Source organism: Danio aesculapii, chromosome 18, assembly GCF_903798145.1.
Source record: "Danio aesculapii chromosome 18, fDanAes4.1, whole genome shotgun sequence".
In the NCBI taxonomy this organism is placed as follows: domain Eukaryota; kingdom Metazoa; phylum Chordata; class Actinopteri; order Cypriniformes; family Danionidae; genus Danio; species Danio aesculapii.
Window position 1 is genome coordinate 46,465,082 of NC_079452.1, and position 14,081 is coordinate 46,479,162.

At 37.6% G+C, this 14,081-nt stretch overlaps 2 protein-coding genes across 2 annotated transcripts in view; one reads left to right on the forward strand and one right to left on the reverse strand.

The window, feature by feature from the left end:
- The window catches only part of smad3b (SMAD family member 3b), a 33,037-nt gene extending 25,911 nt beyond the window's left edge, over positions 1-7,126 (forward strand). Inside the window, exons 7-9 of the mRNA XM_056477837.1 lie at positions 510-647; positions 800-944; positions 4,472-7,126. Coding sequence (XP_056333812.1) covers positions 510-647; positions 800-944; positions 4,472-4,595 — 407 coding nt within the window. The 3' untranslated portion in view covers positions 4,596-7,126. The remainder of the gene's footprint in view (positions 1-509; positions 648-799; positions 945-4,471) is intronic.
- A 1,942-nt stretch (positions 7,127-9,068) lies between these two features.
- Positions 9,069-14,081, reverse strand: part of aagab (alpha and gamma adaptin binding protein) — a 9,159-nt gene continuing 4,146 nt past the window's right edge. The window contains exons 6-10 of the mRNA XM_056477838.1: positions 12,229-12,308; positions 11,952-12,042; positions 11,693-11,797; positions 10,369-10,418; positions 9,069-9,644 (exon numbers count right to left, since the gene is read on the reverse strand). Coding sequence (XP_056333813.1) covers positions 9,567-9,644; positions 10,369-10,418; positions 11,693-11,797; positions 11,952-12,042; positions 12,229-12,308 — 404 coding nt within the window. The 3' untranslated portion in view covers positions 9,069-9,566. The remainder of the gene's footprint in view (positions 9,645-10,368; positions 10,419-11,692; positions 11,798-11,951; positions 12,043-12,228; positions 12,309-14,081) is intronic.

Here is a 14,081-nt window from a genome sequence, read left to right on the forward strand (position 1 = left end):
GTAATGTACCGTGTTGACGTCGATGCGTTCAGGCAAAAGATTCTAACCCAACACGATTCATTTATTCGACTCTGGGTCGAATATTTCATTAAAAAATCTATCGTTTTTAACACGGTGCACTTTCAGATTTAAACCTCAGCTGGATGTTTTCATTCACTTAGTCCTGTGTTACACGCTGCATGGAAGGTCATTTTCAAAAGCCCATAATAGGGGCTCTTTAGTAGGAAAATTATAAAACCTTTTTTCACATTTTTATTGAGTTAGATGCTAATAGTCTAATCCGATTCAATGATTTATGCTAAACTAAGCTAAAAGTGTTCCCGCCTGACTAAGAGATTGGCTGATTGGATTTAAAAATGGTAAAACTCAACTGTTAAACTGTATGTCACTTGTAAGTCGAGTCTATTTCCCAAAAAAAAGGTGTAGTGTTCCTTTAAGTATAAAAATATGCTGTAATTAAAGATTCTGAAATGATCTTCCTGCTCTCAAACTTCATAACCTTTCCTCAGGCCGAGGCGTGCGTTTGTATTACATCGGCGGTGAGGTGTTTGCTGAGTGTCTGAGTGACAGTGCTATTTTCGTCCAGAGTCCGAACTGTAACCAGCGGTATGGCTGGCACCCTGCCACTGTGTGTAAGATTCCTCCAGGTGAGTCAGTCCTTCACTATGCTCTGATTGGATGAATGTGGAGCGGTGTATATATACATCCTATGAGTCACTCAAGCATGTTCGAGCATCAGACTTCCTCATGTTCCATATAAGCACTCAAGCATACATGTTTGTTTCTGACTTCCTTTCAGGGTGTAATCTGAAGATCTTCAACAATCAGGAATTTGCAGCACTGTTGGCCCAATCAGTGAATCAGGGATTTGAGGCTGTGTACCAGCTTACCCGCATGTGCACCATTCGGATGAGTTTTGTCAAGGGGTGGGGGGCAGAATACAGGTAAGACTAGACTATCAGATATACTGGGGTGTAATGGTATGCAGAATTGTCAGAACAAGTCTTTTATATTGGCAAATATATGGCCTGAACAAATATAGAGTTGTTTTAACTTTGGGAGATGAAAAATTTTAAACTGTTTTACATAATTTATATTAAAAAATAAATATAAAATATATTTTTACATATCTTTACATTTTAATATCTTTATTTTAACTATTCAAAATTCTAAAAAGAATCTTTGTTTTCTTGATCTCTACAATAAACAGTCATCGGCTGTTTATTAATTGCAAGATCGCAGAGAACAGACTTGTGTTCTCATGTTCTTACCAGGTTACCTCGGAAGAACGAACCTGGGAGACCGCGAGAACATAGAACGCATCCTGTGAGAAATGAGACTCTGCGTTCTTCCAGATGGTCACATGACCTTCACGCGTTTCTAACAGAAAATTATTTAAACATTACAGCATTTATACAACGATTTATTGTTTTTCCCCTTTTCAATATAGACCATTTTGAGGGCTGTAAACAAAAACAATGGTCCCACCGTATTTCCTGTTTTACATTTTTAATTTCTATCTCTTCCGAGAATCCAAAAGAGCCACATGTTGCTAAATAATGTTATGATAGCTGTTTAAACATTTATTTACTTTTGAATTGCCTCTTGTTACAGTTTTAAAATAGTTTGACAACAAGCAGGAAATGTTCATGGGCCAATGACATGACCACATTGAAACATGCATATATAACATGCACAAAAACCTTACAAATACTTTGCACAATACAAATAACACAGATTTTAATATGAATTTGAGAAAATAAACACCCTTAATGTATTTATGCCTCTAATAAGATTTCCATGTTAATGTTTACTTTCACCGTCTCATTTAGGGAAACTCCTGAGATAAATAAGTGATATCTTTGAACTTTAATAATAAACCTATATAAAATGCTGCGTTTCCCACCTCCTTTATTCAGCCGCAATGACTTCTGGTGAATTTTGCACTCAAGTCTGCATCGGTGCGTCCTCGATATCAAGAATGCATGTGGGAACTTTCACGTGTCCTCCGTTCTTACGATCTTGAGTTTTGGAACTAAACTTTGGCGGTTAATAATGACATTACACGAGGACGCAAGATCGCTAAAGAATGCCTATTGAGAAACAGCCACAGTCTTTCTACACGAAAGCCTTTCCATTTTATCAGGAAATTTACAAGTGGTGTGGCAGCAGTGTATGAGTGAACATGATCATCCCTTCCTCTTTCCAATTATAGCACAAAATAAACATCTCACCTATCGTGAAATCTTTCAGTCAGTGATTAAACTATAGAAAAACCTCAACAGAACAGGTTTAATAGCATTAAATTTACCTCAGGCAAGTCAACTCGTGTCTATTTTTGTGAGTTTGCTTGAGAAATGAACTTTAGATATCAGGGGTCGCCACAGCGGAATGAACCACCAACTATTCCAGTATACGTTTTTTTACACAGCGGATGCCTTTCCAGTCGCAACCCAGTACAGGGAAACACTCATACACACTGAGCCACCGTGCCACCCATAAATAATTATAATATTCATAATATTTCAACAAATTGGAGCATAAACAGATAGATTTAGTTGTATAAATAGAATACTAAATATATATATATCTATTAGTGCTTCCCACACAGATGGCGCGTCCCAAATCGCATACTTATGCACTATTTTATGCCATGTTGTAGTGTAAATAAAATAGTGCATTAACACTGAAAACTTGAAAATAATAAGCGCACTTTAATTACCCGGATGATGCACTTATTCAACCATTAAAATAAAGTATTAAATGTTGGACACTTTACGCACTCAACGGCTGCTGCTTTGCTCACATAGCGGAAGGGCCAGAGTTTTCAGGGACTGATGTTGCATTACTTCATTTATTTTGAATTGTGAAAGCAAAATTCTCCTACAAGAGTGATTATGCTGCTTACTGATGGTGAATGCGGTTATACTCAGGGCAGGTATTATTTAGTAGTTTGGTCATTATTTCGCTGATTTGGCAACCATCAAACATCAACAGGCAAACTGTTTGAATTTCCGCCTAGTAAAAAACATTAGTATTTCATTTGGGATGACACTAAATTCATATACTTTGCTGTTGAGTGTGTAAGTGCATAAGTACATAGTGGATAAGAGCATAGTGTATAGTGTGCCATTTGGGACGCAGCTATAGACTTTACTTGGGCGGGCCCGTCCAGGTATATTAACGGCATTTAATTTTTAATTTAAGTATATTTGGTAACATTTTACTATTGTCATCCTTTTACTTGTTTGTATCCATCCATTACCCAATCTTCTCTCGTTTACTCGTTTTGTAGGCTACTGCTCGTTCATTGTGCGTGAGAACTGTCAACACTCCCACAAACAGCTAAAGTTGTCATTAATTGCCTGCGTTTTTGTATTACCTTTTTATCTAAGCCTGCTTTAGCTTGGCATCACAAATGACAGCGCTTGCACAGCTGCAAGAGCGAGAGAAACATTAAATAATTCATTCTTTAATAAACGACTCTTTATACTTTATACTCGGAGAGGATGAAATGACTGGTCTAAACTGGCTGCAAAATATATGTACACCATTAGTAATGGCTAATCGACACATTTGTCTTGTTTAAATAATCTACACTATTTATTCTTGTAGTTATTATAAGTTTTTGAGATATTGTCTGTTTTTATTCCTTCTTAAGTCATTTATTTCTCATTTGCTGTAAACTGTAATCATTTGATGTTTATATATTACATATTTTGTACATGAAGAGTTCAGATACAAAGTACTGTCTGAAATTTCCATCGAAATTTAACATTTTTCGCAGCCTCCTTTGTATATGTTGAGCTATTTCGCTTTAAAGACCAGGAAAAGCACTTATCATTTGCCATAAAAGTGATTTTACTGAATATACACACAGGAGCCTGATAAATAAAAAAAAATCATCTTAGAGCAAAATTTCAGACAGCATTTAGAGGTTTTTGCATGTAAACTCTTCACATCTAAAATGCTTTGGCAATACTGTACAAAATGTCAGCAGCAGATTTTACCTGTCAGTGTGTGCACATGGCTCCTGAATAGCAGAAAAGTAAGAAATGTATGTTATTATAAAATAGAAGACATTTTTTATTGAATTTTTAAAAATCTTTAACCAATTGAAAAAACACAGTATAACAGTGTCATAATAAATAAAAATATTGTTAAAAATTACATTATTTTTTGTTTGTCGCATGTTGTTAACCATTTCTGTACTGTGGGTAAAAGGTGTGTTTCAATCCGGCTACCACCGCAAGTATATTTCAAACCTGCGGAAAGCACTCTATTTATACACAGAAGTGCTCTGTACTAGTACATGCTCAGAATAAAATGGCATTTAATCACTTTAATTATGACAGAAGCTAACGGTTGCCCTTGATTATGTAAAACAGTTATTTCTGGCTGCTCTGTACTTTGTTAAAAAGGCTGGGCAGGCATGGAAGCACATTACTGACCCAGATTCTCCTTCCTCCAGGCGACAGACAGTGACCAGCACCCCCTGCTGGATAGAGCTGCATCTCAACGGGCCCCTGCAGTGGCTGGACAAGGTGCTCACTCAGATGGGCTCTCCAAACCTCCGCTGCTCCAGCGTGTCATAGGACAAACCCTCTGATTATTTCATACAGCCACACCCATATTACCACAACCAGGAATCACCCTCTATTGCTGCTGAATGCCAAGCAAACAATTAGAGCAAAATCAAGAATTGGAAGGGAAAACAGCATCTGGACTCCTCAGAGTGTTACTTGATCAATTACAGATCCCAATATTTGCTGTGGGCAAAAACTGCTGCGTACAGCTGAAGCACTTTGAACAGTGACACTCATGGAGCAAGTGAACTTAAAATGAGGGGTTTTCCTCATTGTGAATTTTAATGTGATCCCGAATTTTTAGTCTTTCTGTCATTTTTTTTTTTTTTGATCAAGAAGTGTGTTACGCATTTAATTTGATCTGAAGGTATTGGCATCATGGGCTCATAACATGATTGGTTAAAATCATAAACATGCGCCTGCATAGCAGACCTTTCTAGCAAATTAGTGATGCACCAGACAAGCCTTCAGATGAGAGTGCTTTGTTTCCACCACCTTCAGTGAAGGGGTCATGTGTGAACTTTGAAAGTATGTCAACTTCAAAGTATACTTGGGTTTTTTTTTTGCAGTTCGCACATGCGTTTGAATTGTTTTTTGCACTAAATAGTTTATCCACAAGATGTCAACGCTGAACCGGTTGTTTGTGCACACTATCAAATGGAGAGTACTTTAAAAGGCTGTTGCTGCGTCCCAATTCGCATACTTATGCTACGCCCTAAAAGTATGTACTTTTTTTGTAAAGGAAAAATATATACTTTGGAGTGTGTAACAGAAGAGTATGCAAGCTTTGGGACATACTACTTCCTTGTTATCAGATCGTTGTGTTGCTGAGCCCTGTCAATCATCCACACATCAAACACATTTCTGTCATATTTAATTTCCTGCCTTATTGGAGAAGCAGCAGCAGGATAATCTGCCATTCACGAGTCTTTCATGCAGAGAAATCTCCTCAGGTCTGAGATAATTATGTATTCAGGCATTAATGTCCAAACACATCTTTATATAAGTCTAGTATTGTTGTTGCAGATGAAATATAACACAGAAATGCGATTTAAATATTTTCCAGTTGGCTAGATGTTAATTAACAGTCATACAAACACCTTTACTGAAACCTCTCTACTTGACGGTTGGTCTTGCTTTTCCATCATGTTTGTAGTTTATTTACACTTCACGTGCGTTTGTAGTTCTAAGCGAGTTCACGTCCAAACACAATGTCCTGTGGGCAATATAAGCAGTAAGAGTATGGACAGTTCTACACTTTTTTTTATCGGAAATTGTAAACCATCCGGGAACCTTTGGCATACTCTTTTCAACCTACTACGATTTGGGACATACTATTCAAATACTATTTAGGATGGATAGTATGCAAATTGGGACGCAGCATGTGTGTTCCACACAAGTGTGCCTGAAAAGTGAAGCAAATACATTGTGTTCGCCCCCTGGTGGCTGGCTGCATTATAGGTCATAAACAGCACCCTTTTCACATAAATGAAAGGGATGTAAGCAAAGGTTTCATCATTTTAGGTAGCAATTTTCATGCAGAGGTTTGATTAAGTGCCATTTTTTTATGTTTTAATTGGGGATTAGCTATAAAATGGGGTGTTGTGTCAAGATTATTTGCTTGAGATTGAATACTTAGGTGCTGCGTTAATGCAGTGTCATCATTATTGTAATTCCAAGATGACAACAACTCTGTGCTGTTCATGTCCTCAGTCTAGGAATTATCCATTTCTATAGCAACAGTCAGCAGCTCAGTCCTGCATGTCTTTACTTTTGTATGGAGACATCTACGTTGGCTGATTCTGTTATACAATTTTTTTTCTTGTCCCTTGGTAAAAGTCATAGCTCTCAGAAAACACTTCACAAGTTGTAATTATGAGAGTTCTCTGAGGCTGTTAATGCATTTTACAAGCTGGAATCTTTTAATTACTGTAATTCAGATATGACATGAATGCACCTTTTGATACCCAGGCTCCAAATGAGGTCATCGTTATAAGATGGCAGCGGCCATACATGGCACAGCTTGGCTTTATTATTCTATAGTGGAATGAAGTGGAGATGCCTCGTCCATCTTTTTCTAAGTCTGGTTTGACTATCCATAGAAAAAACCCAAGTATACTTCAGGCAGAGATGATTTTGCGTTAGGTGTTAACCTAAAGCTAGCGCTTTGGGTAACCTTGTCCATTTTGTTGTGTAGATGTGCTTGATTAAATTGCACTGCACTGGACAGGTTGAGTGTTTGTGATTGCCATTGGTCTCATGCACGGTCGACCATGTTTGTATACTTTTGACAGGAACTAAGTATGGAATTTTTAAAAAGACAAAGGTACTTACCCTTTATTATGAATAGCACTTGTTTTTACAACCCGGTGGCATAAAAAGGTAAACAGCATTGGAAATTTGTCAGTGACAAATGTTAGTAGCAAATACTGCCATTTCATTTCTTGAACTTGATGGCTACTGTTTGAATTTTGCTTAGCAAAGGCATTTTGTAACGAATATTTTTGCATAATAAACCGAATGAAGTTTGCAAACGTATATTTTACTGCTGCATTAGAGTATTGTGTTTATCAAAACAAGAAATGTATATACTTATGGTGTGGTCACATAAGCAACATTTCACCTGTCCATTTAGTTGTATCAATAGTGTAGCAAATAACATGTTTCGCTTTGGAGAAGTCTGTCGCTTTATTGGCCAATGACAAACCAAAGGGAGCTTGAACTTCCGGCGACCTCCGTCTACGCGAGCGACAGCGACCGTTGGCGACCAAGTGGGCGTGTCGAGCGACGCGTCAAACTTGAGAGTCCTTCAAATGTATGCAAATAAAGAGGGACTTTCTTGAGCGACAGCCAATAGGAGCACCAGTAGAGCTCATGTGATCTTTTCTCAGCTGGCTCAGAGGCCGGTTGCGTCAGTGGTGTCCTGCATAGTTTAGGTCACACTTCTTTTAGCACACCTGCCTGGAAGTTTCTAGTATACATAAAAAGAGCTTGATCAGCTGGTTCTGGTGTGTTTAATTGGGGTTGGAACTAAAATATGGAGAACACCGGCCCTCAAGGACTGAGTTTGGATACCCCTGCTATAAATCTACACAGACCTGCGTTTGCAGCAGATCGCCACCCAGGGTAAACGACAGGCAACTACGAAGTTGCTGCTAGTGTGAAGCTGCGGTTCACACTAGCATTCGCATTCGCGTGCGTATGACTGGAAGTCTATGGGAGGAAAAGCCCAGTGTGAAGCTGCGGTCACACTGGGCTTTTGTGTGTGCGAAATTCTGTCCTACGGCGCTGCGAATAAGGGCGGGATTAAACAAAATGATTAGACTTTTTAAAAAGCCAGCGATTGCTCCATGTTTTAAATTTCTGCCCAGAGAGGTCAGAAACGCATGAACTTAACGCATGACCCTTCGTTTCCGGTCTGACGCATTCGCGTCCGTATGAATGGAAGTCTATGGGAGGAAAAGTCAAGTGTGACCGCAGCTTAATTCGAGGTGTCAAAGTGAAATCCTGTAAAATTCATCCAATCAGATGACAACTTTGAATTTCATGAAGTGCTTTCAGTGTGCCAAATGTATCAGACAGAGGTTATCAGTCTATGGAAGTGATGTCTGAGGCTAAAATAATTATAACTATGAAACACTGCTCACACAGAAGTCGCTTTTGTGGCAATGCCTGACCAAATTCAAGCTCTTATGAAGTCTGAGGGGGAAATCTTCAACTTCATGCAAAATTCCCGTTTGCGTGCGTACCTATTGAAATTACACGATTCCTTCAACAAAAATCACCAAGTGATGGTAAGTGTCACCTTTAGACATCAAAGTTTTAGTTTCAGCATTGACTTGGTAATTTCCAGCTGTCAATTGGTTAAATTGTGAGGCATATTGTGTTTAATGTTTTTATACACAGAAAAAATGAGGACAAGTACTGCTGGCAGCTCTTTTTATGTAAATATGTTATATTTCGCAAAATAACTGCATAGTGCCTACGTGGCTAGATTTGTTGTGTACCATTTGCTCATTAAATCCAGTACTGACATTTAACTGCTGAAACTCAATTCATGGCTCTTGCCTTGACAACAAGAATCTGTTTTATTTTTTTATTTTTTATGGAATAATTGATGCTTGCGTTTGATTCTCCAAAGCGGTGTCTTTTGCTTTTAATCTCGCTGTTCATTTATCTTTAACGCAACAGGGCCAAAGCGCATAGTATTGTTCATCTTTCTGGAATATACTGCTTGTATTTAAACATTTTATGCACTCGTGATTTGAAAACAAATGCATGCTGTCTTATTGTACAACATCATCCATATTCATCTACTGGAACTTAGTTCTTGTTTGCCCCACTTTCCCCCTTACAATTCTTGCACTCACTGTCATAATGGAATTGATGTAAGTTTCACGAGTGTGACTTTAAGTAAATAATCTTTCCTCATGTCAAATGTGTTTCAGAACATTTGATAGATGTATTTCCAAACAAAAGAACCTCAGAACTGATCCAACAGATCATTCTTTTTAATTGATGAACAGCTAATGACATGCTCGAACATAGTCCGTAATTGTGAGTCACATCATAAAAATAAAAGTCGAAAAACAACCCACATTTGTCAGCCCATCTGTCATTTGATTTACAACAACTCTTGACAGAACTTGGCTTCCTCCTTGTATTGTTTGTGGCTGCATACTTGCACTGGATAAGACCACAATCTTGCCCCTTGCAACCTGTTGAGTGGCTCTGAATTCACAATATTGAAAGCCAAAAGCCCATACTGATTTCTACTGCCTGATTGGGGTGTTGGGCATTGAGAAAATACAGTAGTAAAAACAGTATGATAAATCATAGTTGCTGCTGTTGTCCATATTCTTGCGTGTTCCTCATTGCTGGATCTTAGACGGCTCTAAACTGGGCAGATTTGGGGTGATTGGGGGGTCCAAAAGGTGGGCTGAGTATCAACAGTGGAGGCTGGTTAAGAGTCACTCGTCTTTAACTCTCTTCCCCTGATGACAAACCATCAATCTCGTCCTGGTCTCCACCAATAGCCATCCAAAACGCTTTAGCAACCTGTTAAAGGGTGAATTAGTTGTTTAAATTAAAATTTTCCATAGGTATTACCTAATTTAATAGGTAATATTTAAAAATAACTAGAAAACGTAGCTTTAAATCATATTAACTAATGCAGTATAATTTGTAACATTTAATAAATGACCTTATAACAGTAAAACATAAACAATCCCATTTATAATACAATGGCGTTCAATGCAGAAGACACTAGTCGAGCTGCTCCTGCCTGAACCTTGATTTGCTCGCAGATATCTTGCATTTTAAAATTCTGATTCATTTACAACATTTAATAGAATTATTTATTTCAGTTTGTAGCTCCGCAATAAAACAAAGAAACAAAAGGTTACATTAAATTAGAAATGATGATCTCTGTTAAAGACATTCACCTCAACCCCCTCCCCATCATTCTCCCTCTCTTTTCAGAAGGGATGGCGGGCCAAGTCAAAGGTTACCATGGCCCAACATTGACCTACAGGCTCTACTTTGGGCATCTCTGGTCTATAGGCATATGCATGTACTGTACGTGACAACCAAAACAAGAATGGCAGATGTGTAGTGCATCTTCACATAGTGATGACACAAACTACTGGCTTGACGTGTTGTTGGTGGTTAGCAAAACTAGTCAAATGCATAGGAAAGTGTTTGTTATACATCGTTGTCATGCAAACATACCATGTCATGTAGATTAGAGAGAAAAAAATTACTGTTAATAAGATAATATTACCTTTTCTGCGTGTACTTTCCTCTGTTCATGTGGCAGCGAAGAGGCCTTGTCTTAAAAGAATTAAAAAATAATAGTAAAAAAACATTGGTAAAAACAGACCTTCAAGTTGATTAAATTTATACATGTATTTATATTATGATTGTTTTCTAGAAACTTGTTGTTGTTTTTTTACACTAAGGTAATTTATATCAAGGTGTGTGTATATATATGTACATACACGCATGTAGAGAGAGAGAGAGAACAGTTCTGTCTGGTTCTAGAATCTGATTGGCTGTTAGCCGTGCAATATTCTGCAGATAACAGCACTCGTCCAGCCTCTTAACCCTTCACTCTTTTATATTATTCCACCCACATACAGCGACAAGCAGAGGACACTCTACAGTTTGACAAATATTGCTGCTGTTGGACAACATGATGTACTTTTGAGGCTTTTTTTAGCCAAGAATGTAGTTGTTTAGATTGTAACTATGCAGTTTATTTATAAGGATAGTGCCTAATTTTTAATATTTATAATTTCGGAGCATCGGATTCAGTGCATCAGCCGCCATCAAGCCTGTCTGAGCCGGCCAAAGAAAGTGATGGTTGACGTTCTGCCACAAGATGGCGACAGAGACCCCATAAGTCCTTAGGGGAGGAAAAACAGCATTTTCTCAGCGTAAATTTCAAACTACAGCAGAACAAATAATTATAAATCAGTTAAGTAAAATTCTAAGTCAATCTCTCTCTTTTGTGTTTTGTATTGCTGTATTTATACCACAGAAACTGCTAGCTTTGTACTGGCTTTTTCTGGGTTAAATATTGTGAAATGCCGATTGCAACAGAGAAATACTCGGAAATCTCCATAGACTGATGGCATTTCATGTCGTTCAGCCAAAACGACCTGTTTTGTCATCACTTTAGACATTAAGCTAGAAAATCATTCAAATGTTAGCTCTAAAATGATGCTGGTGAAGTAGCAATGGTTTCTGCTGTTCTGACATCAGCTGCTGATGTCATATGTGATAAAAAAGATTCATATTCAAGTAGGCAGAATTCATTGGATTAAAAGAAATGTCTGTTGAGAAGCAAATCAGCATTTTTCAATGACTTCTGTGACCCTGGAAACTAGCATAGTGGCTGTTAAAACCCAGCTTTATTGTCACAGGAATACATTTATTATAATTTTTTTAATATTAACAAGAACAGCTATTTTGTATTGTAACAATATTGGGGTTTTTTTTTTACGTGATTAAATAAAAACAGAAGAAACTTCTTTCAAAGACATACAAATCTTACTGACCCAAACGTAGGAGCAGTAGTGTCTAGATAATATGTGTCTCTTTACCTTTCATTTCTTTCAACTTTGTAAAGAGCCGTTCAAAATTTTCCACATCTGGATCTCCAGCTGTCAGATTAGCCAGCTCCTGTATGTCTATGTCAATCATGGGATCTGTGACAGATTGGCAAATATTTCATTATACATTGAACAGAAATGCTTTCAAATAAGTATTTAATTGTTGTACTTTAAATGCAATATTCATGTCATGATATAATTTTACCTCCAAAATAAATATAAATGTATTGCCCTTAACCAAAGCACTCACCAACCGGTGTATCTACTGTATTACTCTGGATGTTCTCTGCTCTCTGGCTCTCAGTGCCTTCATCTGCACTGTTGGATGAGGAATGCGAGGACTAAAAACAGAAAAAAAATTATTACTTAGGATGGAATGATCGGCTCTTACATAAATGGACAAAACTAATTAATATTCATTTGCGTATATTAAAGTGCCTTTTGACCCTTTTTGGATATTGGACTTATTGATCATGCACTATTTGTAGGAGCACTTTAAAAGAGAAGCACAATTAGAAAAGACTAACCAGTGTTTCTTGACTAGGCCGTGGGTTGTTGTGACGGGAAGCCACCAGACTGCTCATTAGCCCGAAACCCTGACTGTGTTCTGCGGGGAATAAATCATATTCAAAGGGAAAGATACTTAGCCATCTAAGAATGAAGAACGAGTATAATTTGCTGTACACTCACCGGCCTCTATTAGGTGCACCTGTTCAATTTCCCATTAATGCCAATATCTAATCGGTCAATCACATGGCAGCAGCTAAAGTACTCACATCAGAATGGAGAGAAATGGTGATTAAAGTCAGTATGAAATCAAAATGTACTCTTCTTATTTTAATGGTAGTGCTTGTCACCAGCGTCTTGCTTTTGTCCTTTTAACAACCTTTCAATTTTGGCAGCAATAAAATATGGGAAAAATTAACAATCATAACTTTTCTTAACTATTTCATGCCGACTTTAAGACTTTAAACGTTTGAGTATGAGTATTTCAAAAACTGTTGATCTATTAGGATTTTCATGGGTAGCTAGAGAAAAATGTGTCTTATTACAGTGGTCAAAGGAGAATGCACTGACAGCTTCGATCTCATATAAAAGGCAACAGCAGTATATATACAGGGATCAGAGAGTGAAATTCATTACCTTAAAGGGCTCTATTTTAACGATCTAGGCGCAAAGTCTAAGCGCAGGGCGCAAAAGCATTAAGGGCATGTCCGAATCCACTTTTGCTATTTTAAGGATGAAAAAAATACGCTCTGCTCCGTGGCGCATGGTCTAACAGGGTTGAGCTTATTCTCTTAATGTGTTATGGGTGTGTTTTGAGAGTAAACCAATCAGAGTCTCATCTCCATTCCCTTTAGGAGTGATTTGCGTCGTGCCATGGCGCATTTGCTATTTACATGGCGGACTTTGTAAGTAGAAAAACTGAATGCTTCACTAGCGAGAAAACAGTTAAACAGACCATCTGCAGTGCAAGAATGAGCCTTCTCCAATCAGCATTTACTTTTCATGGATAAGGAAACCTGTTGTACGCACAGACATCCATCAGTCTACATAAATAATTTTGTTTGTTAAGCGCAAAGGTTTGTTTCAAAACTATTTCTAAATTCCAGCAAACGAATAAATGAATAATAATAAGGAAGTGTGGTCAAAAAACTGAGTTATCCAAACACACATGCTGTGGCCGCTATGGTCCAAAACATGACAGGTGGACAAATCTAAGCTTGTTTTTAATAAAACAAATATAATTATGCATTTAATAAATAACACTAATAATGATAACGTTATACCAAAGCTAATTGTCATGAATAAACTAAAAAAAGCCCCCTGAGATGAAGGCAGTGGTTTTTATATTCATGTAGAAAGTAATATTTCTTTTTAAATATTTTAATCCTTTAATTCTTTTTTATTTGTAAAGGTGTATTGCTGTACATTCTGCGTATTGTAAGCGAGGCGCACAACTAACATGCTCTGCGCTGGACTTTAAACCTGCTTTCAGCTGGTCTATTGTACAGTCTTTTAGTTCCTCAAAATAGTAACGTGCCAACAATGCGCCTTAACACACCTCTTTACTAGACCGAAACACGCATGAGTCCACAAAGTGGCGCAAGTGGATTTGCTATTTAAACCACGTGATGGAAAACAGGAAAATTAAGGTTGCGTTGGTCTGAAAATAGCAACACGTTGTGGAAGGACATCTTGCGCCTGGTGTATGATAGGGCCCTAAGACTTTCATCTTTTCATACTCATCGCCACTTTAGGTTTCAACCGGTAACATTGCTGATGTTTTTTTAGTAAATATGGATTTTAAGAATCTAATCCCAAACTAAAGCTTTATTCATATATATTGAATAAAAATGCTAATCCAGCAGGTGGTGCC